Source organism: Megalops cyprinoides, chromosome 5 (genome assembly GCF_013368585.1).
Source record: "Megalops cyprinoides isolate fMegCyp1 chromosome 5, fMegCyp1.pri, whole genome shotgun sequence".
NCBI lineage: Eukaryota > Metazoa > Chordata > Actinopteri > Elopiformes > Megalopidae > Megalops > Megalops cyprinoides.
The window spans coordinates 1,296,838-1,323,517 of NC_050587.1; the positions used below are offsets into that span (position 1 = coordinate 1,296,838).

The following is a 26,680-nucleotide window of genomic DNA, read 5'->3' on the forward strand; positions in this document are numbered from 1 at the left end:
AAGGAAATGCGAAACCTCGAAACGTCCACGGATTACAAGGCGTTCTTAAGTTTATCAAGAACCAAGTTTCAGATAGGTAACTTCACTAGGTAACTTAACTAAGCGCTCCCCGTGTTTTTCTCGGCCAGTTTTCAATTCATTAGGGACTTTTTACAGTAAAGTGATAGATCTTCTCTGTAATTCCAGTATGGAACAGCGAGTTTCTTTGAAAAGTAGACCAACACGGAGGTGGTACGGGACAAAGCAATACTGTGCATGCACTAAAAATTAACTGAAATCTAGAGTTCTTTCTCTATGGTGATAATTTTCGTAAGCAGTTTTGAAAATTCAACCAGCTTACCAATAAAACTACTGTATACTGTGCTACCTTTGTACTATGGCAAAAAATACATTATTACATCAATAAAAACTCAAGAGATGGGACCAGGCACCTTTGACTTCTGACCAGGCAGTCTTACAGAAATCAGGGAATCTAAAGTTCATAAAAACTCCATCACTGTGTGTGTGTAGCACAACCAGTATCACACACCAATGAAAATGTGTAAATACTTAAATCATCATGGTTACACAACATATACACCACATCCTTTCAAAGTGCTTAAGAGCGCAAAAATATTTTTATTATCATTTGTTTTAGAGGTTTTGCTTTTTGTCAAGAACTTTACAATGTCAATTCTAAACACTTAGGAAAATCAAGAGCTTCCTTAAAATAAAGGAAACTGTTTGAATTAAAAGAATTCAGCAGTCTACAAGGAAACTCGGCTTAAGAAACTACACTGAAGGGTTCTGGGTACACTGAAGATGACACAGAAAATAAATCACAACAGTAAGCAAAAGAAAAAAAAGTGGGAGACTGGGGTTAGAGCAAAATCATTCATGTCCTTTCACTCAACATGTTTTCATGATATTTCATACACCGAAGCCTTTGATACAAATGATCAGGAAGTAAATGTTTAGATTAATTGCATTTCATGGTTAACTTAGAAATATTAGTTGCTTTGCACACTTTGACTACAGGTCATAAATACAATCTGAATCAGATATACAAATACTTGGATAAATTCATGACAATTAAAAATGGTGTTAAGTCCTCAAACCTGTTGTAAAAATGGTACTCACTCGTAGTTCCTTTAAGATTTTCCTTAACTGTTGGACTTAGAATGGTTACTGTTTAGCTTGATTAAGACCATGGCCAATAACAGGCAGGCAATTCAATAAATATTTCAAATGAACAAGATTCCAACACTCCAAAAGGATTATCATTGAAGGCTACTGTACTATGGAAGCTTTGCTTATGACTTATGTTATTTGAACTGTGCCATTCCCCCTCTAGAAAATATACTTGTAAATGGGTGTCAGGGAAAAAAAAAAAAAGGGGGGGGGGGGGGCGGGGGGGAGTGATATTGCACTTAAAATTCACACAGTTCCATGCTCCGACAGACCTAGCCTGCTCTCCCCTTCAGGAGCACATACAGGGACACCACAGGAACTACATAGGTACAGAGGCTTAAAAACAAAGTAATCAGATTTGCAAGAGGTTCAATCAGGCTTTATCTGATGAGTCCTCTCATCACAGCTTCAGAAGAGTGGGGAGAAATGGGAGGCAGTTCTCCAAGGACACTCGGCTGGCATTGAGATGAAATTTTTCCTCCGCTTAAAAATCAGAGGAAAAGCACTAAAAAGAAACCATCCATTCCTGGTTACCAAGTGGTGGATGGGGATCAGATGGAATCCATGGTTCTGGTGTGGTCAGCGGACTGTCAATAAAGTGAAACTCACGGACTCTGCATCAGCTGTCCTTAAAATGTGCCCTGGTAAAATAACAAAACTTACTACTGCTTTTTTTAACCCTTACAGAAGATTATCTTTATTAAATATTGAAGTTCATGAGTTTGGACTATCTGCAAAGCTTTTGATGAAATATCATTGATCAATATGTAAAATTAATCTCTCATTTAATATTCACCACAATTAAGAGACAAGGGCTATTTTTACAGCATAATGGTTTACTCCAGCTTTACTGTGTCATCACCAGACACTGCATGACGTGCCCTAAGATCCTTGTGTGTGGGATGACCACTGCAAAGCTTGAGCTGCATATTCTACGCTGCACTAAAAAACCATGCAGGTTCAACGAGATTTGAGGAATACCAGCAGGAACTGAGTGCACATATTCCAAGGGCAAAAGAAATTAAGGGAAAGGAGTAAGGTAAGAATGAAATGTTGATTTGGTGAAACTTTGATCAATTGATGACATGCTGGGTGAGAATGGAGAAGCAGCTAGTTAGAATGCTTCAGAAGCTACTGAATGTGCTTCTTTGGGGGCAGTGAGCGTCTCAGAGCCTGACAGACAGCTGCAAAACCGGGCCACCTCTTCAGCTGCTCCTGCCAGACTACTTCAGTGTCGGATACTTCCTCTGACCAAACCGGCCAGGACGGCCTGTTCCTGTGGGGGCACTCGGCTGAAAGAGACAAAAACATCCCGCCCCCCCCAATCAGTATCACAACTGTCACACTTTCTGTTGACTGTACACTCCACTCTCTGCCTCTGCAAAAATAACCAGAGTTTGGACTGCAGTGTACCTTACCTTTAGTGATAGGGTTGGATTAGAGTATTCAACAATGCTTATGGAGATGTATTTGAAAAGAAGGTTTTCTTAATGGGTCTCAAAACTCTCAGAGGGGCTGGGGGGCTGGCTCTGAGGGCTGAGGGAAAAACTGCCATCTACTGACACTGAGCCCCACATGCAGGCCAAGTTGCTTTTCCTCACCAGACATTCCACTATTATACCTCAAAGTGACTTACTGTATCAGTTATGTCATAAATGCTGATTCTACTCACAGAAGCTTACACAATACACATCTTGTGCCATAATATCCCAGACTTCTACTAAGAGCAGTGTAGTATCCTAAACACTAGGAGCAGAGGCATTGTTATGCTGTCAACTTTCCAGTAAGCTATGTATTTAATCCTTTTAATGTTTGCAAATGGTAAAATTTTAGGCTTTAAGCCCTGCAAAAAAATTTTAAACTATGTTTACAATTTAAAATAGCTGATCTTTTGATTGCTAAAAGCACAGAATAATTACACATTTGACTCCCGCCTATGTGTGTTCACTTGTAGACTCACCTGTGTAAACTGGGAGGGGTTGTAGAAAGTCACACCTCCAGTGGGTGGGCCTCCCTGGGCAGGTGGCTGAGTTGGAACCTGGAGAAAAATATCAAAGTTTTACAAGGAAGGTCAAGGTTTCCCCTTTTACTCCATGGATCTACAAGGAGGATTCAATGACTTCTATTTTAATATACAAAATGTTTCTTTCTTTCACAAGACACTTAAAGCCTTTTATTTCATTGCAGATGCTCTGTTGACATTTTTCAGCAACACCCTCCTCCCTGTGAGCCATGGAGAAAAGGAGGAAGAGGGTTAACACCACAGGTGCACCACAGGTACACAGGTGATGCTCTATTCTCCCCCAGCAGAAAGATCATGTGATCTTGTCGAGGTCCTCCCAGCCCCAGCCCACAGCGGCATGAGGCACATGGCAGACGAGGCAGAAGGCATGATCCAGAGCTTGGGGACACACCCACAATGTTAATGAAAAGCATGCAGTGTGCAGGGTTAAATGTAGGCATGCGTACAGATGTGGTGACGGGTGTGACATCAGAGAAAAAGGGGGGGGTGATGACTCTGCCTTCAGCATTGGTGGCGGGGGACATGAATGAGGACATTCTCAGATATCATCAAATACTCTGATTTTGACTGTAAATCAGGTCTTGTGAAAGTCCAATCAAGATAATGGCCAGATTAAAGACAGAGGGGACAGATTAGAGACAGAAGGACCATTTATTTTCACTGTGGGACAACTCAAACTCAACTCTACCCACTCTGTGAATCTGAGCCTAGAGTGAGCCATGAAGTGCAGACAGAAAGCCCCTCCAAGCCCTGATCCTGGATTAGTTGAGGTTCAGATTAGGGTTTGTTTCTTTAACTGATCCTAGTGCTCAGTGCTCAGAGGCGCCATCTTAACAGTACTATCTATACTAGTGATTCTGAAGAGCACTGTAACACTGCTCATCTTTCATCCAATTGGACAGCTGATAGTGCAGATTAGGCGGGTCAGCTGGAGGCAGAGGGAGAGAACGTGTGCTGCTTGGCGTGTACGGGGCCAGGGGGAGGCGTGATGTGTAGGGCATGACGGATGAGCAGTGGGGGGGGGGGGGGGGGTAATGGGGTGGGCGACAGGAGCCCAGCTGGATGTACCTGGTTTAAATGCTGACTCACTTCGCGTGATAAAGAGCTCATTGAGCTAGAGCGCGAGAGCTGAAAACGGCAGGAATACACGAACAAACAACAACCACAAACCAAAAATTAATACATGCAACATCGCAGCCCAAAGCTTCCGCTTTGAGCCAGGTTTTCATGATCCAACTTTCATATGTAGGAGTTTTAAGTGCCAGGAGCAGAGAGGGAACCCACTGCCTGTGAGACCAATGCTGACAAACAGTTTCTCATTAGAAGTCAGAGTTAATGTGTAGTCAACTGAATATTAAATAAAGATAGCACAACACTAGTTTACTTGTCCAGGCACTTAATAATTATGCTCCTAGTAATAAACTGAGGATTTGATTGGATCAAGCTGAAATGTTTTCACACACGCATTCTCTCATTCACACACAACAGACACAAACACACACCCAAGACAGGCAATGTGACCCTAACCCTGCTGGGTGAGTCCACACCTCTGATCAGATTTACGTTTGAGGGCCTAAATACGATCATTGCCCTTCTGTTCTGTGTTAATGGACTGCCAGGGGTTAAGGGAAGGTACTTGCACACAAGGCCCTATGGGGATGTAGTATGGGTATAGGATGGCAGGATGAGCAGCCCCTTGGTTCAAAGACTTCTGTAAACAGAGGCCAGAAGTGTCTCACCTCCCCAGACTGAGTCCCATCCATGACTGGTGCCCCCTCGGGGCCAGGAGGGTACAGTGTCGGGTTGAACATCTGGGGGGTTGGGGGGAGAGAAAATATAATTCAAACATGAGCAGGAGTAAACTTACCAGACTGATTTAAAATTAAGCACATCTATATTTACATTTAGCTACTGGGTAGACACCAGTGGCAGCTGGTGAGCTGGAAACAGGGGAGGCTGAAACATTACCTTTAAATCTATCATTACTTTCAACCTGTTCCCCTTTATCTTCCTTGATTAACAATAAAACAAATAATTCACAGAATAATTGACACCAATTGCGTAAATGGAGTAAATGATTATGCTCGCGAAACAGCGCAGATTGTAGTTTGTGTGCTTGCGAAAGCTACAACGTGAGATTGTTTAATTAACAAAATAATAGCTTTTCAGCAGCACTCAGGACACTATGCCCACGCAGGCTATGAGTAGGGCTCTGTATGCGCTTTTTTGCCCCCATCCTGACGGGGGGGGGTCTCACCTGGGGTGCCACACTCGAGGCGGGGTGGCCCTGTTCCGGGTTCTCTCCAGCCTCCGGGACATTCCCCTCTGTAGGCTGCTGCTCGTCTGTGGCTGCAGACAGAACACAGATCATTTTCCACCGTTCCCCACCCACTCATACACTCACGGGGCATCGCTCTGTCCCTAATCGGTCTGCCAGCACACTCAAGTATGCCTTATGTCACGCAGCCAAAAAAAAAAAAAATACCCTGACTCTTCAACAGAATAAGGGATGCATTTCAGAAGAGGAGATCGTACCCGCACCCGGCACAAAGAGGTTGGCAGGTATGGGCATGGGGGCCAGGGGTCCGAAGAGATGAGCCGGGGCGGGGGCTAAGCTGGCGGGCTTGGTGCCGGTGCCACCTGGGTTCAGGACATCCACGTATCGGGCCTTTGTGCCTGCAGCAGGTGAAACATTCTCAGGTAAGAGAGAGGAGATGCAGGCCTCACCACTTGCACACACAAAGGAGCAGTTTTTTCCCCACCAGCAACTCTACTGGTGTGTGTCACAGCATGTAGGCTTGATGCAGACACTCAGCAGAGAAGCATGATTGGCCACACATGAGAAGACGTGACCCATATCTGCGCCTGTGCCCCTGCCTTCTGTGCAGTGGAGAGGGTGCCTCACCTGCTTTCCTGGAGAACATATTTACCGGTGGCCCCCCACCAGGCGGTCCCCCACCAGGCGGCCCCCCTGGACCCATCTGTGGGCTCATTTTTGGGAAATTTGAGGGTGGAGGTGGAGGAGGCTTGTTCTTTCGGGGGCAAAAACAATACCATAGGTCACAATGACAGTAACAGGTTGTATTACTGATAATGCCCACACACGCACACAGAATTGAGATTAATGAATAAATTAAATACCTCTTCCTCTGGTTCATCCAAGTTAATCCATCTCTGTTTATTCTCATCCCAAACAATCTGATGAGATAACAACCATGGCCATAAATTTAGGATGGTACAAAAGGAGCTAAGACATACATAAACATAAGCCACACAATCAGTGGCTGTGTCCCAATATGAAATCAGCTGCCTGGTGCCAACATCCCTTAGAAGGGAGGTCCCTCCTAAGGCAGTGTCCTAACGGAAAAAGATCCTGGTAAGGAAGCGAATTTGGGACGCACTCTGAAGGCAGCATGATGTCACAGAGTGCCATTCCGCGTGCCTGCACGAGATCAGCGTTAACGTTAACCTTCATTCGCTGATTAACGAAACTAACGCTAGCTATGTTAGCTTATTCTATTTGAAAGTAACGTGATGACTAGTAAGTTAGCTGGCTAGTTCATGGGAAGCTCATCGAGGCTTAAAAACACTAGATACATTATTCCTGTGTATTAAAATGTTATTAAAATGTATTTTTCCAAACATAACAACAACAAATCATCATGAGTTCATTGTATACTTACACTTGAAAACGAGCACCTCCGCTGCCACCACAACTTCTTCAGGGTTTTCAGCCGCCATTAATCGGCTATCGCAAAGACTTATGGAATACCCTACCTGGCGAAGGATACATCGTTTGCTGCCTTCAAATTTAACTGAAATAAGGCACCTTAGAAGGACGCATTTTATGATGACTTTGGTTTGGGACATGCCTACCAAGGGCAAGTGTGCAAAATTGCGAAAACAGTGAAAATGCTCCCTTCAAATGCTGCCTTCTAAGGCGGCTGACTTTGTATTGGGACACAAAGTGTACAATCTGACTGTGACTACATTTTAACAAACGTTTATATCCTGAAATAAATAACCGTGAGGTGGTAGGTGTGCTCACACCTTTCCGTATGAGCAGATTTCTCACCGATTTGTTCTTGTCATCAGGCAGGTGAGCCTCATTCTTCCCCTTGCGATAGAGCCAATTCAGCCAGCCACCTCGACCTCCCTGAGACTGACAGAGAGTCATTAAGTACATACATAGGCAAAGACAGAAACAGACTGGTTCAGTACAGACAGAGAGAAAAGGATATAATAATTCAGTACTGACAGAGATGGACACAGACTGGTTCAGTACATACACACAGAGATGGAAAGACACATTCCGTACACACAGACAGAAATAGACACAGACTCAGTCATTGCAGCTAGACAGAGATTCATTCTGTCTAGCTCTGAAATTCTAGGCACAGCAGAAAAATAGTGCCAGCAGGCATATCATCCATTTTCTCTTAACTCTAGAAAGTACACATTAAATGCAGCATAATTATCTCTAGTGCAAAAACCCCAGATAACCATTATTTTCTGAACCCATTAGATTTGTCATAGAAATGCACTCCACCATGCAATTTAACTGTACTTGGACATAGGCCAAATCTCTTTGATTCAGATGTTGTGTACAGTTTGAGTGATGAATACGCACTGATTAATAAGAGATGATTTTATATCTGCTGCCTGTTATAATGAGTCCCTGTACTGGCACTGACTGTAACTCCTCCCTCAACAGCACTGTGACCACAGAGAATGGATACCATTTAGCAAAAACAGCTAAAGTCTCTCAGTGTTAGGAAATCCCAAACTAATGTTTACCTTCCATTTTTAACATATTATAAAGAATTAAACTGACATATTTACTTTTGCATGCAAAAAAGAATAACTGCCATTCAATGCAACCACTTCTAGCCATGGTCACCGTTTATGGAAAATTTTTCTTATTATATATGCTTACTTTAGTTACCAGCAAAGCTGATTTGGAGCATTTCAATATTTCACACAAATGAGCCTGCTGATCTTCACGTTAATGTGTACTTTGTTAATCACTGAACTTCTGGAGATGTCTGATTTGATGTTTTAGCTGATAAAACTTCTGCACTCAATTACAATGCAAGATGAAATTATTATGCAAGAGAAGAATATGAACATTGTGGCTCTGATTCACAGAAATCTGCCCACCTTTTTGGGGGAGTCCTTCTTCTGTGTCTTGGGTTCCTCCCGGCGGGTGGGCTTCTCAGGGATGGCAGGGGGAGGGGGCGAGGACTGCTTCACCACCGAATTGCTCCGCTCCCGCCCCGTGGAGTGGGTGGAGGACTCGGAGGTGGTGCGGGACCGCCGGCCCGGGACCTGTGGTCAAAAGAGCATGAGTCGGGCGGAGGGGTGGGCATGCGCACGCATGGGACACGGCAGCTCGACCGCTCAAGAGAGAGCCAACACACACTGCCCCTGTGGTATATGGCACACATGGCAGAAAAATTCAGCATTATCTCCAGATCACAGGAAGACAGGTGAAGCCCTGCAAGTCCCCATGGCAGAGAGGCAGTCAGATGTTCCCTGGAGATTATGAGGAAACACACTGGAGGATGATTCTGTGCATCGGTGGAGCTGAGGAATGGAGGGGTAGGGTGGAACAGCTGGTGGAGTGATATACAGAGGTGTGAGACTGAGCCCTACCGTGTGTACCGAAGACTGCGAAGTCGTTCTTGACCTCCTTCCTGGACCCTGGTAAGATGAAGCCACACACATCCCCAGGTTAACCATCGATAAAATGCCACCTCGTTTTAGAAAGCCAAACGTTTCAGGAGACTGTAACAAGGCCAAACGTGCTCCAGTTCACCCTTGTCCCAGTGTGAGGAACTCACCGCATTTGTCATATGCGCCATCTGGTCATAGAAGTCCATCTGAGGGGTGAAGGCGTTTCGAGTGGGGGAGGAGGGCTGGGAGCCGTGGAGCTGCTGCTGCTCAGGGGGTGCTGGAAGGGGCTCCACAGGGGGCATCTGAGGGGGCATCTGTGAAGCCACTGGGGGTGCAGGGTACATTTCCGACTGCTCCGGCTGATAGGATGGGGCGTAACTAAGCCCGGGTGGGGGGAACACAGGCGCCTGTCCGTCTGGGATAGGTACAGGGCCAGTCATCAGGGCGGGCTGGGAAGGTGGGACCGGATAGAAGGGGACTCCTTCAGTGGGCAGAACCTGGGGCATGGTGAGCACCCCATTCTCCAGCATGGTGGTAGGTGCTGGGATAAAGGAACGAGCCACACGTGGTTACAGAAAGCAGAGTTTTACAATCACATGCAGACAGACAGTATGGACATGCACACACACATGCACATACATTGCACAGAAGCTGTGTACCTGGGGGCATGAGCTGGACACCAGGCAGGGGCGGTCCTGGGTTTGGCATCAGGGAGGACATGAGAGGGTTCTCTGGGGCAGGCCCCCCAATGTCCTGAGGCATCCCCATTGGGTCCTGGGGGCTCGTCTGGTCAAACTCAGAACTGGGGGTGCTGCAGACATATTGCTGGGGTGTGGCCCTGTCTACACTGTAGGATATTACCCCGTCCTGCAGGTTGGCAGAACAAACAAGAGGATAGCAATACTATCCATGCCTAATCTAAGCACCTACTGTCCATATCTTCTGCACAATGTCTTTTGACTGGAAATAAGTCACAACTGAAAGATAGTTGCAGGGAGCAACTGACAAAAAAACAACAGCAAAAACTTAATATCGATTTCCTCAGGTAGGGCTACCGACTGATATTATCTGAGTGTAACATGCCATTTATAAAATAAAATAAAATAAAAAAGCAAATTCCCTTTTCTAATTCATTGTCCAAAACTATCAATTAGCTATGGTGGATAAAAGTCTGTACACGATGAATGTTTTCAGCATATGGGGAATACTAAGTTCTATGTGCACATGGTGAATATACTTGCTGTATGCACTTTTGTAAGTCGCTTTGGATAAAAGCGTCTGCTAAATAAATAAATGTAAACGTAAATGAATACTAGGGCTGGGTACTGGCAGAGATGCCCCAATCTTTTTATTTGAGGAACACATGGGTATAAGTCCTTAAAAACAAAACCAACCTGCATCATTGCCTACTTATTAATGACACGAAGTAGCAATGTGATTGCATTAGTTAGCTCAGGAAAAGCTGGTTTGTAAGGTAGCTACAATGACTGACAAAACTGTTTGACTGGAACCAGAATGTTGGATCATTTGTGTGTCATGCTGCCTTCGCCGTGTCACATCGCTCAGTATTCGCATTTAACCAGACCTCGAGTCTAGTCTAATTTAGCCCCACCTAGTTGGCTTTGCAACGGCCACTTGTCTCTTGTCGCAGTAAATCGCGAATTCTCATTGAAAATGAATGGCAGCCAGTCGCTTTGTCTCTCTCCTGTGTCCTCCGTGTGACCATAGGGTTAGCCATGGTGAACACTGAGGCGTCGCATCACAGTAAAAAAAAAAAAAATTGATGTAACAGGTTTTCCTCTATGCTTTTGCAGGTCGTTAAACGTTAAAAGTTAAACGAGAGAGCGACATCTAATGAGGGGGGACTAGTAACTGCCTTTAATACGACAGCTATGTCAGAGCCCGTCTATTTAATTCTCTGGCTATGTTTAACCATTTCGGAAATGAACCTAGAAAACCGGGAAAAAATGCGTATTAGCCTAAAAGGTCGATCCATAAATTTTACAGATCGATATCGAATCGGACGAATTTTAAAAAACGATTAATCAAAAAATATATATATATATATTTTTGCACACCCCTAGTGAATACACTCAGCCCTATGTGCACATGGTGAATACACTCAGCACAAGGGTTAACACTTGTTGTCTTGTCTTTCTCACCCTAATCTGGCCGTCCAGCTGGCGCAGTTGAAGCAACCAGTCGGGCTCAATGAAAAGCTCCTGCTCTGGCTTCTCCTTCAGCTGGGGGTCGAAGAAGCGCAGCTTTGCAGACATCTGCAAAACACAGACACAGCCTGATCACACACAGCTACCAGGGCTGCAAGAGTTAAGCAAGGACAGGTCACAAACCAAACCAAATTACACACAGGATATATGAAAAAGCACTTCCCAAAACTGCAGCTTCACACAATCTTCACCAGCAAATGCATCATTCTGCAGACCATCTGGATAAGAAAGACTTACATAGCTAATATGCTGTAATATGCTAAATAAGCACAGAATCTATCATCAATCTTATTTTAGGAATGTAATGAGACTGACACTGAACAGCATTGCAGCCTGGGAAAAGCCCAGCTCAGTCCTACATGTGTGCACATGTGTGTAAGAGAGGGGTCAAACCTGGATGAGCTGGCTGATGAACACAGGGGAGTGGTAGGAGGGGAAGGACAGCAGCGCTCTGGACACCACCTCACAGTAGTGGAAGGCTTGGGCTGACAGCCCCACCTCAGCCAGCCTACAAGCGTAGATGAACTTGAAGACCTGCAGCACAAGAACAGCAAAGTGGCTCACGTCAGGTACCTATCCAATCACAAATCATCTCATCCTCTCAGCTTTAAGGGGGCCTGATGTTCGGTTGGACATTCCAAACATTAGTCAGAATTTGAAGGTTCAACTTTCAGTCAAACATTTTCTAAGATTTGAGATGTTCTGATCAGGTGTCAAGAAAAAGCCCTGAGGCTCATGGGCTGTGGTAGACACCACTCAGAGAAAAGAGGCAAGCAGATGAGATGAGAAGAGATGCACCAACCTGGAAGTTTGGGAGTGAGCAGGGCTGGGAGCCCAGGGACTGGGCGTACTCGTAGGCCTCAGTCCGCTGGATCGCTTCATTAGAGGCGAACTTGAAGAAGGACAAACTGGGAGGAGGGGAGAGGAAGCACTAAATCAGCCAATGAGTGTGTTTGCCACTTATCTGACTTAAAGGCAGTGCAGGCATGAATGCATGCAAGTGTACGCAAGAACGCAAGATGGACAGACATATTTAACAGAATAAATCAGCTCCTTGGTCTGTTAGCCATGATAGGAGTCACTCTGATTCTAAATTTTACTTTATTACTTATGTGCAGGTGCAGCCAGGACATTGTTTCACACTGAATAGCTTGCATGCAATTCAAACAGAATAATCAAACCAGTGGCATTAACATATGGTGTGTAGTGTACTCAAGAGAAAATGAGCCTGTTCACCTGTGGTTGGCCCCGATCAGCACCATCTTTGTGCTCTTCTTGGTGTAGACGCCCAGTCCCACCTGAGCCATCATATAGCAGAAGTGGGCTGCGTCGATCAGTCCCTTGGAAGCTGGAGAACAGACAGTCAGGGTTAGCACCCAACAGGGGTGAAAAGTCTGCTGTTTCAAATGACCGTAAAGGATTGTGGAAGGAAGTTAGTGTTGAATTGTTCATAAACACCTGTAAAAAGTACAACAGCTAATCAGTGAAGCCACTCCTTGCCCTTTTCCTTCCACTGCAGCTGATCTCCATGCTGCTTTATCAGCTCCTGTGCCCCTGCCTAAATCTAAATGCTCGCTGCTGCTACTGCAAGCTGTAGGTAGTGGGTTGATTAAATTTCACTCAGGCGGCCAAGGATTTTAATCAGCGTATTATGGGAACCTTAACGACTATTTTTGGAATGCAATCCAGAGCCAGTACGTGTGCGAGCATCTGCGTGAGTGTGTGTGTGTGTGTTTGTGTGTGTGAGAGAGAAAGAGAGAACATTTTTAGTTCAACATGAACCTGCAACAGTATCTACTTCTCTTACATGAGTTGTGCCCTTACACTATAAGATACTTCGGGAGGTTCCAGATGAACTTGCTGAAAGAGAAACCTAGGTAATACTAAATGCTAAGCCCTTTCTGACAGGGGTAGGAGCTGGGTGGATGTATTAGCCAGTGAGTGACCATACCCAGGGTGTCTCCCATGGTGGTAATGGTTCGCGTGTCCAGGTCCAGGGTGTGTGTGAGGTTGGACAGCACCATGGCCAGGTGGGGGCGCCAGTCGCCCCACTTCTCGTCTCCACAGCACTAAAGCCGGAAGTGGCAGAAACAAGCAGGTATCAGTAAAGGTCTGCATCTCTGTTGCCTCGTAAAAGCTCTTGAGACGTACAGATATGGACACTTGCACACGGAGTCTGTCACACTCACAGTAGCGGCAGCAGGCATCCTTCCAGACATCAGCTGGTACACAGTCTGCAGGGGGTCATTGATGGGCAGACTGTTGGCAAACCTGAGAAGCGGGGGGGGGGGGGGGGGGGGTTGAAGACAGGCCCACATTACCCTTTTGTTCACCTAATTTTAGCACCTTTCAGTTTCAAAAGCTCTTCACTTGAGGCAGAACACCCCCGCTTAAACGTTTAAAACAGTCCGAGCCCAGGACAGGCGACCTCGGGAAGGTGCCCTCACCTGGTCATGACACGTGCGTGCGTCCTGTTGTCCATCTTGCTGGCCAGCAGCAGGGCATGTCCCCAGAGGCCATTCTTCATGGCTGACTCCAGGGCGTCCTGAAGAACAGAGCAGGACAGACTACTGAACATGCCACAAGCGCAAAGCACACTTTCAAACACCACTGCTGAAGGATATTCACATATTCAGAGGAGGAGGAAAGGGACTGACAGAAACGCTTGCTACACAATTTGTGACAGCATACCATTACTGGAGAGACAGCACCTGAGCACTCTCCATTCTCCACTTGGATTGTCCGGTTACCAAACAGCATTATTGTTGTATTCTTTTATTCTTCATCTCTTCTTGTTACTATTGAAAGTTATGCTAATAAAGCACCTCAATTTGACTTTGGATATGAGAGGAGACGTGCCTTTTTGCGGCCGAATAGCAGAAGCTCCCGGAAGCGCTCTGTCTCCTTGCCGATGTTCTCAGGGATGGTCATGAAGGTGTCTGAGAGCAGGGAGAGCGTGCCCAAGCCCGGCTCCTCCTCGGCCCTCTCAATGGGCTCATTGTTGAAGTCAATCAGATTGGCCTCGTTTGGCGATTTCCCCGGCAGCCATACAGACCTATGCTCACGCAGCAACAGGTCAGCGATGTCCGTCCCCACCACAGTCTGCAGTGCAGGGACAGGAGGCAGGGCTGATACATGCAAGAGTACAGTAACACCCACCCTGAGGTGGCTCCGAGGAGAGGAGCCCTTTCATTAACATGTGTCTACAGTGGTGTACAATCACGCTCTGGGCTGTGGTCATTCAGTGCTGCAGCCAATAGCAGTGTGGGGGGCACGATTTTGGCCAGCTTTAGAGCATGACTTTTTTCTTGGCATTACTCAAACAAAACAGCCCAGTTACAAGGAATTAGTTGTGATATCCCACAGATAATACAACTGCACAAACCTGTGAGTTACAACATGGTGTGATTCTGTTTCCACAGAGATCTGCAGAAGACGCCCCTGCTCACTCACCCCATTCTGCCGGCACAGCAGCACAATGAACTCCCAGATGAGGCAGGCAGAGTCCTTGTCGATCAGGCTGTCATTCCGCAGGCATTCCAGGGACTTGTTCTGGGCAAACTTGATCACATCCACCTTGTGAGTCTCCCCTCTGGAAGAGGGAGGACATGTCGGACACATCATGCCATGGACACTGGCTACTACAGTCTAGCGCATGGTATTACAGGGCGAGCACACGGACTGGGGATGACACCAGGCTCTGACCTTGATACTCATTCATTTGTACTCCAGGCAGGAGACCACTGCTGTACCCTTGAGCACAATGCTACACCTGAACTGCTCTAGTGAAAACCAGGATATGTATACAGGTAACTGTAAGGCACAGTAAAGGCGCCTGGATAGGACTTCCTGCTGCCCTTGTAAATAATACTAAGATGAGAATGGTCAGTAGTCACTGAGCAAGAGGCAATGACCATCAGAAAGCGAGGCCCAAACCGTTACGGGCATGAAGAAACAATACATACAATTAACTACAGAGTACTAAGCGTAACGAGGGGCATGGCATCTGTTAGATGATCTATACATGTGTCACAACTTTTGGTGACCTTCCTAAAACTGTACATCAGCATTTGGTGTCTGCTTGTGAAGCGCGTTACGAGAGTCAACAAGGATGAGGTTCTTGTAAAGAACGTAATGGATGTAGCACGGGGATCTGTGAAAGAAGAGCTTACTTCACCAGAGGCCCGGGGAAGGTACGCAGCTCCTGCTGTTCCTGAGAGTCCTGCAGCATCGTCTGTGAGCATGTTAAGGGAGAGCATGTTAACAACACACATTTCTACCACATCAATTCAATCCCTAAGTCATTCCAGAGGAAAAACCTAAATATGGTTTGTGAACACAGGGAAACCATCCCGTGGCATTTGTTTGTAATAAGTCCGTCAAGAGCCAGTTTGCATAAATTAAAAAATTTTAAAAAAGATTGATGGAAAAAGTTGCTGATCTTGATAGTGTTTCAAGTGGAACTTTTTCTCTTGATTAATAAATGAATGAAATGATGTCTGCAACAGGCTTCAAAAGTAATGCCAATTAGCAGGGTCTCTGTCACTGACAAGTCAGTCAACTCCAGTATCCTGATGAGTCGCTAGGAGGCACTGATACAGCGGCAACCTGAGGATCTCTGGCTGATGTGAGCCATGCCTACCACAGCAGGACAAAGCCAAATGTGCCCTGAGGCTCAATGGCTGCAGACAAAGCCCTGACTCAGACTGTAGGTGCCTGGGTATACAGCACTAACTGTACTCTAAGAGCAAACCAATGCTGACCGAGTCACATAAGGAGGGCCGTGATGAAGAGTATGAACCTACACTTCGAGCTCATTTCAGACCTTAAATGAACGTAAGGTACTGTAATTGACTGAAAGGCCTGCATATGAGCATGAGTGTGAGTGAAGTGAAATTACTTTACATCAGTATGAACTGAGAGGCAGAATACGGGTGGTTGGACACTGAACCGAACCTCCATGCCGTGGATCTCCACCAGAGCAGGCTGCCCAGCCGATGGCAGGTTTGGCAACACCTGGATCAGCTGTCCGCCAGGTCCGAACCTGGCACACCGGTGTGGAACCGAGTACTTCTCTGGTGTCATGGGCCGCAGTGGCACTGGGGATGAGAGGAGAGACAATCAGGAGTGAAGACAAGCAGCTTTAAGGAGAATCTTCTCACGTAAACATGATCTGTACTGCATCCTGCAACCACAGTCTTGATGTCTTCATCATTGGTCTGTTCTGGGATAGTGTTTGCCTTTACACCGTGGAGAGTCAAAGGGAGTTGGGGAGAGGTTGTGGACATAGCTCAGGATGTTACAAACAGATCCCTCTCCAACAATAAACACCCATTTTGAGCCTGTTTCAGGTATGGTGGTCAACTCATTGATTTCCATCTCTTCAGAGCTGCCTACTTAGGGCGGTTTATGCTCTAAAAACCTAGTAAAAACTGTGTCACATATCTTGGAGTTACATCCATTGCTTTTGTAATGCCTACTTTTTAAAGTGCTTTGATCAAGGATAAAATAGCTATACCCTGAACTGCATTAAAACCAACAGTGGATGGGTTCCTTGAGCAGTCATTCATGACTGCACGGGCACACAGAGCCAATTCCCCTAGCAAGAACAAGAATGTTGGTCTAACCTTGCTCTGCAGCTGGCCACTGTTCAGATGAGTAGCCCGTTTGGTATGCAAAGTCTGTAAAAGTCCGACTCGCGTCCGCATCGGGGTATGGGTAGTGGACCATGAGGGAGGAGTTCTGGCCGGGGGGCTCGTAACCGGCAGAAATGAGGTCTGGCTGACTCCTGCACATTTGACTCTGAAAGACAGACAGGTAACAGGCGTGAGCTACACAGAGCTACAAAAGAGCAAACAAGGGGCAGAGCTGCCAGACACTACACACAAACGTGTAAAGGTAGATGGGTAAAAAGACATTTGATTCTGCTCATGTGAGAATGAGCACTGGCACAGACACACCCACAGACAGACACATATGGTCAAAATGGCCATAGGTCACACACCTGATATTGGAGATATAATACCCGGGAGAGTGTGAATCCCAGCATAATACTTGACAAACATACATTTACATTTATTCAATTCGCAGACGCTTTTATCCAAAGCAACTTTCAAGTGAGGCAGAGTGCAACACAAGCAAAAAGCCAATTACTTAAAGTTGAAGTTCTCTTTAGTGCATACAACTTCAACAGCACTACCTTTCACTGTAAAAAATGTAACATTTTTTGGTTTCCAAAGACAATAAGGTTTAATAAAACAAAATTAATGAAAGTACACCTGAAATGATTTGCATCTCAGTTGTCTGGTTTTTGTCCACTGAAGCATGAACTTCCTGTTGTGTTTGCCCCAGTCCCCAAAAGTTGGGTTCCCATGGTTATCAAATCCATACATTTCAAAAGTCATCTAAGTTGCAAACTACGTGGCAAACATAAGAGTTTTTACTATAAATAAATCAATGTTGTTATACTTTTAGCAACACTCCATGCCAAAATAATCAATTACCTGTTACATTACACTAAAAACTTTAGTATTAACCAAAAATGAATTTCACAGACAGACAGCTTGACAGACAAATGTAGACATATTCTGACATAGCCACAGACACAAAGAGACAGAGACATTCACAGATGCAGTGATGCAGACAGAAGACACAAACAGAAAAAAACACATTCACATCCAGAAAGATGCAGACATAAAGCAAAAGACAGTGATACAGACATATAGACAGAAAAACACAGGCATAAGCAAACACAGAGACAAATGGACAGTGAGACACAGGCACACCGACAGAGATACAAACACAGAGACAGAGACACAGGTACACACAGACAGAGAGACAATGGCAGAAATACAGACAGACAGACACAGACACAAAGCAGCACAGGTAGACACATTAACAAACACACGCACAATGACAGAGATACAGGCACAGACACAGAGATAAGAAACACGGGTACACACGGACAGAGACAAATACATGCACAGACATATGGACAGTGACACACAGGCACAGACACAGAAACAGACAGTCATTCAGTAAGACACAAAGACAGATGGATGGACCTGCTGCGAACGTGAGCTGAAGCTGCTGCGGTGGCTGTGCTGGCTGCGGGAGCTGCGGACACTGTGGGCCGACTGCTCGCTGTGCACACTGCGCCGGTCAAAGTCGTCACCGTAGTGCTCTGGCTGCCTTCGCGACTCCTCGTCAAAGCTAGCGTCATACCGCGGGTCGTACCGCCACCAGTCGTCATAACCCATCCCCCTGAACACACAACAGCCACAACACCTCATCACATCGCTGAAATTCAACAGGGGCGTGCATTCCCTGATACGAGTCCAGCTTGCAAAAGGGACCACTTCCTTCAGTCGGAGTGACCTGTCCCCAATCACATCCTGCGGTACTGTTAACTACAGAATGACATCAGATGCCTGCCCTTTTCACCTCATCTCATGTTTGTGGACAAATATCAAACAGTGCAACTACGAGCTAGCAGATTACATTTATATTTAGTTGTTCAGCAGATGCTCTTATCCAGAGTGACATAGGTTACAATTCCTATGCGTCTTCTATTTATACAGCTGGATATTAACTGAGGAAATTCTGGGTTAAGTATGTTGCCAAAAGGTACCACAGCCCCAGTGGGGGAAGCAAACAAAGAACCTTTGGCTTACAAGCCCTGCACCTACTCGCTACATCACACTACCACCACCGCTGAGGTAGAAGAAAAAAAATCAGCAACTACTAGAAACAATCTGGATGGTTTTTACAGCCTCACTTCAGGCCATAAGCACAGACAGCCTTTTCTGGCATGCCCACCGTCTTGGTGAGTGTGGCAAATGGAGACAAGCTAAGTATGTTGAGAACATGTCTGGGCAAAGTCATGAAGGGGAAGACTGTAAGTGTCATGATAATGTCCCTACCTGCTGGAATACTGTTGTCCATAGTAGGGGTCTCTGCCCCCATAGGCCTCTGGGTTGTAGTACCAGTATGACGGATCGTAGTAGCTCCGGTATCGGGGATCATAGGCGGCAGCATCATAATGCTCCCACCTGCTCCGATCTGGAAAACCAAGGAGAATAAATGTGATTAGAAAGCTTTCTAGAGATAAGGACACATCAGCATAAAATGGTAACCTAGTGCTGTGACCCTTACCTCCGTAGTCATATGGTTTCTTATAGCTGTCTGCATAATAATCATTATAGGCACTTCGGTTGGCTCTTGAAAAATCTTCAGAATAGCCTTGTCTGCCAGGAGAAAAGAAGAAATAAATCTGACATTCTAATCCCAGTGCTCTGTGTAAACAGGGAAGGACTCAAACACATCTTTATTAAATCAACATCTGAAGGTGCTCCTTTGCTACAACACCATGTTCATTGGTTAACACTGTCACATACAACTTGAATGTCTCCCCTCAACTATCCCCTGTAGTTCCCCAAGAACTGATGTACATTAGATATGCTGTAGACACACTGTGTGTGTATATTATATATTATACATACACAGACATATAAATGGATATATTCGACATATATAAATGATCTGTCTATGTGCAAAAGAACATCACTCAGAGAAACTCGAGGCCCTTCACTTTTTCCTCAAAATATTTTACGACACCTTATTAGCATCAAGTAAGAGATACGTTTCAGATTTTCAAAGCTGAAAAAGAAGTTTGCATAACATTTGTATGCATTTTATGCTGTCATTTGATCAAATGAAATGGTTAATTTATACCTTTCAGCAGGCTAATCAAAGTTTTTCTAAGCTTTTTAGGGACCTCCTTTTGTTTCATCAGGGTTTACAACTGCAGCTTGCTGGCTAGTTAACATAACTCATTTTGCAATACCAACAAAGGGCTTATTTGATATGTTCACTTTTTTCTTTTTTGATATTCTAGCTTAGCACTTTGAACAGCAGTGAAAATTGCAGATTGTGTTACTATTCACTACATATTCAATGTTCTTCCCTAGTATACGCTCCATCATGAACAAAGAAAGAAAAAACAGAACCTTCTCTTTCTTCAATAATCTTACCCTCCCTAATCCAAATCCCAATTAACCTATACTGTTCAGATCCCCAAAAATCAAACCAATAGACATGAAAAGTGACATAGCAGGGGACAAGGAAGGACACAAGGGGCCATGGATGCTGCAGCTACGCCAGCCCCAGACACGCACATGATGTCACAACATTTAAACTGCTCATTAAAACTCATCAATTTCCATACAATGTAAGCTGATTGATCGACCTGGTTGTTACCTAATCACTACAAACTGAACTGTAGCCTCACATGGTCTCCAGCTCTGTGGTAAAAAGCCTAACGTTTCTGACATTTATGTATGAAAACTAGGCACTGGGAGCACAATGGTCTGAGTGCGCAGTCTAACACAGCACAGTGTGGCATAATTCACAGTGACAGGTCTATTACATATTTCTCTGAAACAGGTCATCCATTCCAGACAACTCCAACCACCCACGCATGCACGCACGCACAGGTGTCACATTTGTACAACTTGTATTTTTCAGGGTGCTGGGTGCCTGCAGAATACTACACAGTCTCTCTATAAGAATAATATTTAACCAGTACGACGTGTGTCATGAAGCTGAACATTTTATCTGAGAATGTACTGGTCTGTCCTACGCATGCTGTTCATTGAAAAGACCTGACATGAGGGATTCCTGTAAATGCTACATACATGTGCTTACATCACACAGCAGAGGCTGAAGTGATGCTGGTGTGACACGTTCTACTCTAGAAAATGTTTGGGACAAACTGACCTGGAGGAAGGTCGGTCTGAGTACTGGCTGGATCTTGAACTGGGTCGCTCTGGCTGCTCTCTGTAATGGTACCGCTCTCCTTCCCTGTAGCTTGGGTTAGGTCCTTCATGTCGACTGTAGCGGGGATCATACCTTCTGTAGGGATCCTCCTATGCACAGTAACCAGGGCCACTGCATTAAAAGCATCACTAAAAAGCACAGCATAGTATAGCATAACATTTCAACCTCAACAGCTTTTTTGACATGCGGGGGAAGGAGAGATGACAATCATTCTTAGGAATGTATTGTTTCCCTTCCCTCAGAAAGGACAGCATTTTAAACAAAACATAAAAGTCACTCAGTCACCTTTAAAAGCTACACACTGGAAATGATGGTCTGCATGAGAAGCTGAAGTGAAACTTCTACCTGGTAGTATGGAGAAGCATACGGTGGTCTTCCATCCGGATATTCAGGATAGGCACCCCCGTAGTATCCGCCGTACCCAGGTCCTGGCATGGGGGTCGGGCCGATGTAGCCCTGCTGGCTCCCAAGCGAAGATGGCGGCCTGTGTGGGTCTGCAGCGGGCGGCTGGGAGGAGCTCCATGGCTGCGGGGGCTGGGGCCCAGCAGGCGCGGGAGGGGGGGCACCTGCCGGAGGCAGGCCCTGTCCCAAAGGCGGAGGGGGAGGATGCTGATTGTTTGAAAGAGGTGCTTGGTTGTATGATGGCAGAGGTGCCCCTCCTTGTCCCTGAAGGCCAGGCTGAGCCTCAGGCATCTGGCTGCCGGCGGCCACCAACAGGGCTGCCTCAGCCGACTGCTGGGCCTGGGGTTCGCTCTCCCCCCTCCCTCCCTGCTGCGCCTCTTTGGTCACCTGCAGGTAGAACCCTGTTGTGTTATTGGCTGGAATTCCTGGCTTCGCTCCTTGCACTGGGGGCGGCGCTTGCTGAGGTGCAACAGAAGGTACATGACTAGCCAGATTAGGAGCTTGGTTTTGGTTGCTCTGCGGGTGGTGCATGGTAAAATCAAGGAGCTCATAATTTGTTGGTTGCTTTTGACTGGGAGCAGCAGGTGGAGCTTGGGAATTCACAGGCAGCACAGATTGGCTCTGACTGCCCGCAGAATCGGCCTGCAGGGGTCTACCTGTGGAAGCCAGAGGGCTGTTCTCTGGTTTCATGATGTGCCTACTCTCTGATGCCAGGTTGAGGGGTCCTGGATTTGTAGCAGATGCACCACTGAAGGTTCCGGAAGAATTTAATGGCGGAGCAACAAAATGTTGCTGAAGATTAGAATGCTTTGAAGGCCCAGGCAGCACTGTGTTTGATGCAAACACCACAGAAGGTAGATGCAGAGGTAACGTATTGCCATCTGCCCCTGGGTTCTGTATTACTTCCCCGGGCATCATGTGATGGGTTGTATTCGCCGGATTATTGGTGGAAATCACACTGTAATTTGTAGTAGGAGGTGCAATCAAGACAGGCTGATTTTGGAATGATTCGGCAGCTGGAGAAGGAACCAGCAAGGAGGCGTAGCCTAGACTTGCCTGAGGATTCTTCAGGTCACCCTCGCTCACTTTGGGAGGGTTCTCCAGGTTCTCCAATAAGTTGTCAGGTTTCTGGGGCTGGTGGGGCACCTGCAGGTTGAGGGGGCTGTCCTCAGGGGGCTGGATCACCTCCGTGCTGAGCTGTTTCACAGGGCCATGCACCGGGGGGGCTGCAGGGGCCAGAAGGATGTTGGCCCCCAAGATGGGCATTTCATTCTGGGCCCAGAGCGTGGTGGCGGGGCTCTCGCACATCAGACGTGCCCCATGGGCACGGGAGGAGGGCCTTCTTTCTTGCAGGCCCATGTCTGGGTGCTGCGGTGAGGGCGTGAAAATGTTTTCCAGATTGTCTGGCGGCTGCTCCAGGTTGCCGGGGGAAATATCCATGGTGGCCATCCCATGAGGCCCGTGGCTGTTCTTCTCCATGACCATCCGGGCTTGGTCAACTTCCGCGGTTCTGACACCCACGCCATGGGAGCGCACAGGCTCAAAGGAGCTGTTGGCGCTGGCCTGGAAGATCCCAGTCGGCTTTGGCGGGCTAGGGGTGGGGGGCTGGGACAGCTGGGTGTGGTACATCCTGCCAGACGTGGCGTGAGGCCCCGACTCTCCAGCTGGGGACGTGTCAATCTGCTCAAAGTATCCTGCCGCAGAGTCCTCCTGAGGCTTGGCCGTCTCCTGCTGTATAAAGGTGGCCACCATGTTCTGAGGTCTCCTTGAGCCAGATGCGCTCCCGTGACTCACGTTACTGTAGCTCGATGACACACTCTCTGACCTGATGGGCCGAGGCACCGAATCCGGGGTCTCTAAATTGGGCCCTCCTTCAAAGTGGTCACCTCCATGGGCTGCGGAACTACCCTGTGCAGGTCCCAGGTGTTCAGTCGTGTTTTGGGGCACCGAGGGGATCTTCTCTGGCTCGCTGGGTAAAACCTCTTGGTTGGGGATGCATTCCAGGTTTTCAACATGATCAAACTGGCCCCCTACATGTCTTGGGGTGCCACTGACAAATCCACTGTCATTCATGTGCAATGCATCTCCTTCACCCATGGGTGGTGCATGAGAGCAACCAGTCACGTTCACACTTCCTCTCTGGGCAACCTCGGCTCCTGGGAGGGGCTTTGGGGATGGCAGCTGATGGTTGGGAAATGTGGGGTTTGAGCATGCTTGCCCAGTGCCCCCGGCAACTCCATTCACCGCCTTCCTCTCTCCTGAGAGCGTTTCCTCATTCTCAACATCATTCCCTTTGAAAAACATTGAAATGGTACCAGGATCTGCGATATAAGTTCCCCCTTGAGCTGGGGGGGAACTGTGTTGGGAATTCATGGAGTCGGGTCGTCTATTACCCGGACCCCTACCCATCTGGTGGTAGAAGTGCTCCTGGGAAGGCTGGCTTAACCAGGGATCAGATGTCATGCAATTCTGAGCAAAATTACCCTGAAAATGGGAATTCTGATGCTGGAGGGTTCCCGCGCACCCTTCAAGCCCCTGCTGCCCTGCTGTATCTGAGCCAGGGGTTGTGCTGTGTGGACCACTTAGGCCTTGTTGGCCTGAGTGGATCTGGTTCTGCAGGGGCAACTGGTGGGGTGTGTGTGGAGACTGGGCAGGCTGAAGTAAATGAGGTGAGGGGGCTGGCGGAGGAGCAGGAGCAGGCAGGGGGACCGGAGGGGGAGCAGTTAAATACTGGGGTGGATCACTGGTAGGCTGGAAGTAGTTCTGAACCGAAGGTGGACGACTCCTGTGGTTAGGCAACCACTGAGAGGCTGGGGGTGATGGCATAGTCTGAGGTTGAGAGGGCACTGTGCTAGGTGCTGCGGGGGTATATGGGGCAGGGTCCTCCCTAGAGTCCTGCCCAAAGGGAGGCCTGTTTTGCATGGGGTCTGAACCATACAGAGAGGCTCCAGGTGTTATGTAGGGAGCATTTTCCCCCAAATTGGAAGGACCTTGTTCTGTGCTCTGAGGATTTGACCCTTTCAAATTCTGAGGGTTGGGAAATTGCCCAGGCAGAGGAGCTGAAGACATCGCACTGTTGGGGGTGAAGATATTTACCACTGGGGTGGGACCAGGTAAAGATGAGGGGGGTGGAACATGGTGGGGGCCTAATCCACCTTCTAGCGGCTGTGGAGGTACTCCTTGCTCCTGGATTTGGGCATTTGGGAGGAATCCTGCGGGAGGTGGTGTTTGCATAGGAAGGGGGCTGCTTTTGGGGGGTGGTGGATGGGTCCCTGTGGCCATGGCTTGCCGGCCAAATGCAAAGGGGTCAGTCATAGGTGGAACTGGCATACCAGGTCCTGCCATCATTGCTGTATTCCCTGGCTGCTTGTGAGGCCTTGTCCTTCGAAATGCATTAGGAATCCCCCCAGTTGGTGGTGGGCCAGAAGACCCTGGTGGAGCAGTTCGTGGAGGGGGCTGCATCTCCACTATTCCAGTCACAATAAATAACACTCCAGAATTGGGATGTTTTAGCGTTTGAGCTTTAATTCAGCTGAAAGAGAGAGAGAGAAGAAACAAAACTTGTCAAGCACCTCCACAACACTCAGTAAAGCCTATTCATAATAATCTGAATTGACTTATAACTTGCAATATTCTACCTATTGTACAATCTGACTAAAAACAGAGATGATCTTCTGCTAGATCCGTGAAGTGTAACTTAATGACTTTGACAAACACAGGAATATCAAAGTAGATTAAGGATTTATTCAGAATTTTCCAGCTTTCCAAATCATTCACTATGATACCATGGCATATTATCAACACATTAAGAACTCAATTTTGATATGAAAGCACATGAAGGGCAATCAACTCAGCTGCAAAAAACAACCTCCTGACAACACTAGCTCCATGCTAGGTACATTACATTGCATTACCTCAATTAGCAGACGCTCTTACCCAGTGCGTCTTCCAAGTAAGTGTATCACTATGCTAAGAGCAATTATGGAGAAGTATTAGGCCTACAGGAGGTCTGTAAGAAAGATAGTGAGTTAAGTGCTAAACTAGGGTATTTTTTTTTATTTGTTTACACACACACATATACATATACATTCATACATATACATATATATATATATATATATATATATATATATATATATATATATATATATAGAGAGAGAGAGAGAGAGAGAGCGAGAGAGAGAGAATGGTAGAACTTTAAAGGTACGTCTTATTCCACTAGGAAATGAGACACTACCAATATCCCCAAGTACAAATTTCAGATGCTGTGGACGTTCATCTTCTGTTCCAATTGTAAATATTTCTCTAATGTCCATAAATTCTTGGCCAAGGAAGATTCATTTTTGGATCTTTCGTCTTATACTTCCCACTAAAGAAAACGCAAACGAGTGAGCAAGCAAGCAAGCATTTTTTTAAGTTAACGACAGCAGCTAACGTTAAATAGCTTGCCAGCTAGTACTGCTTCAGGTTGTAATGTCAACGTCAAGACAAACATGTGAAGACTTTTCCTGTAAAAAATGGCCCTCTTGTCAAATTACCTTAGCTAGTATTCGAAGCAAACAGTAGCTGACATCTCATCTACCTAGTTATATTCTTCGGTCACGATGAGGGGAATTTCTCGGCAAACTTTTCTGTTAAACCAAATGCTAAAGCACCGTGCCTAGCTTGTTGAGTGTGAGCAACGCGGGGTTAGCTAGTTATTTAAACTTTAAACCGCTGTCAGGTGTCATCGATTAACACAACCCGAAATGAGTTAACTACGCCATCGGAAACAGGAACAAAGACAACTGTACTGATAGCAACTTTACCTAACCAGTTACTCAAACTAGAATCAAGAGATACAGCACATTAACTGGTAGGTAGCCAGCCAGCCGACTAATCTATCAGGCTATAAAGCAACTTACACCACGAATAACATATAAAGCAACCCGGTGGACGGTGGCTGTAGCCATCGAGTTCGCTAACGTATCAGTCATGACGATTTGATAAGACTACTTCAATCGTCAAAGCTCTTGATTAACACGAGTGTGACACGAATCCGGTTTTTCAGTGAGGCATATCTGACACATCACACTGTGGCTAGCCATAATACGTTAGCCAGCAATCCTGCTAACCTAGCTAGCCGACTATCAGGCGGGGAAAACGCTATTTGGCTGCTCAACAACGAGCAAAACTCTTATGATCTGTTTTTAAAACCCACAATAGTGAGACCTTACTGGATCCCGACCCATCTTACCTCTTACCTCCGACAAAACACAGCGTGATAAGAAGGGGGATTAAATATGAATTCTTACAAAACTGCGGTACTGCGATGTAGACACACAGCCGCCATCATACGCAAGCA

The 26,680-nt window shown here is 46.4% G+C and overlaps 1 protein-coding gene across 5 annotated transcripts; it reads right to left on the reverse strand.

The window, feature by feature from the left end:
• Positions 1–610: 610 nt before the first annotated feature.
• On the reverse strand, positions 611–26,680 carry sec16a (SEC16 homolog A, endoplasmic reticulum export factor). Of its 5 annotated transcripts, none has more exons than XM_036528224.1 (31): positions 26,580–26,680; positions 21,280–24,868; positions 20,875–21,023; positions 19,252–19,343; positions 19,020–19,158; positions 18,162–18,360; positions 16,725–16,899; positions 16,054–16,196; positions 15,270–15,331; positions 14,551–14,689; positions 13,957–14,199; positions 13,545–13,642; positions 13,287–13,368; positions 13,049–13,166; positions 12,334–12,445; positions 11,900–12,005; positions 11,491–11,631; positions 11,032–11,145; positions 9,529–9,736; positions 9,037–9,410; positions 8,849–8,896; positions 8,354–8,521; positions 7,269–7,355; positions 6,335–6,391; positions 6,099–6,225; positions 5,729–5,869; positions 5,451–5,542; positions 4,933–5,004; positions 4,262–4,321; positions 3,131–3,208; positions 611–2,462 (listed from the first exon to the last, which is right to left on the reverse strand). In XM_036528224.1, exons 2-31 carry the CDS (start codon positions 24,796–24,798, stop codon positions 2,394–2,396), a joined length of 7,212 nt encoding a protein of 2,403 aa, XP_036384117.1. In that variant the 5' UTR covers positions 24,799–24,868; positions 26,580–26,680; the 3' UTR covers positions 611–2,393. The 5 variants fall into 5 exon arrangements, with proteins under 5 accessions (XP_036384117.1, XP_036384118.1, XP_036384116.1 ...); XM_036528225.1 differs by having other exon boundaries at positions 20,875–21,020; positions 26,573–26,680; XM_036528223.1 differs by having other exon boundaries at positions 26,573–26,680.

Excerpts from the sequence above, each read along its gene's own strand:
- sec16a (XM_036528224.1), bottom strand. The coding sequence starts at position 24,798 with ATGCAGCCCCCTCCACGAACTGCTCCACCAGGGTCTTCTGGCCCACCA. Across the intron at positions 14,690-15,269 it reads TTCCCCGGGCCTCTGGTGAA|AGGGGAGACTCACAAGGTGG; the intron begins GTAAGCTCTTCT and ends TCCCTCTTCCAG. Across the intron at positions 6,226-6,334 it reads TGGATGAACCAGAGGAAGAG|AACAAGCCTCCTCCACCTCC; the intron begins GTATTTAATTTA and ends TGCCCCCGAAAG.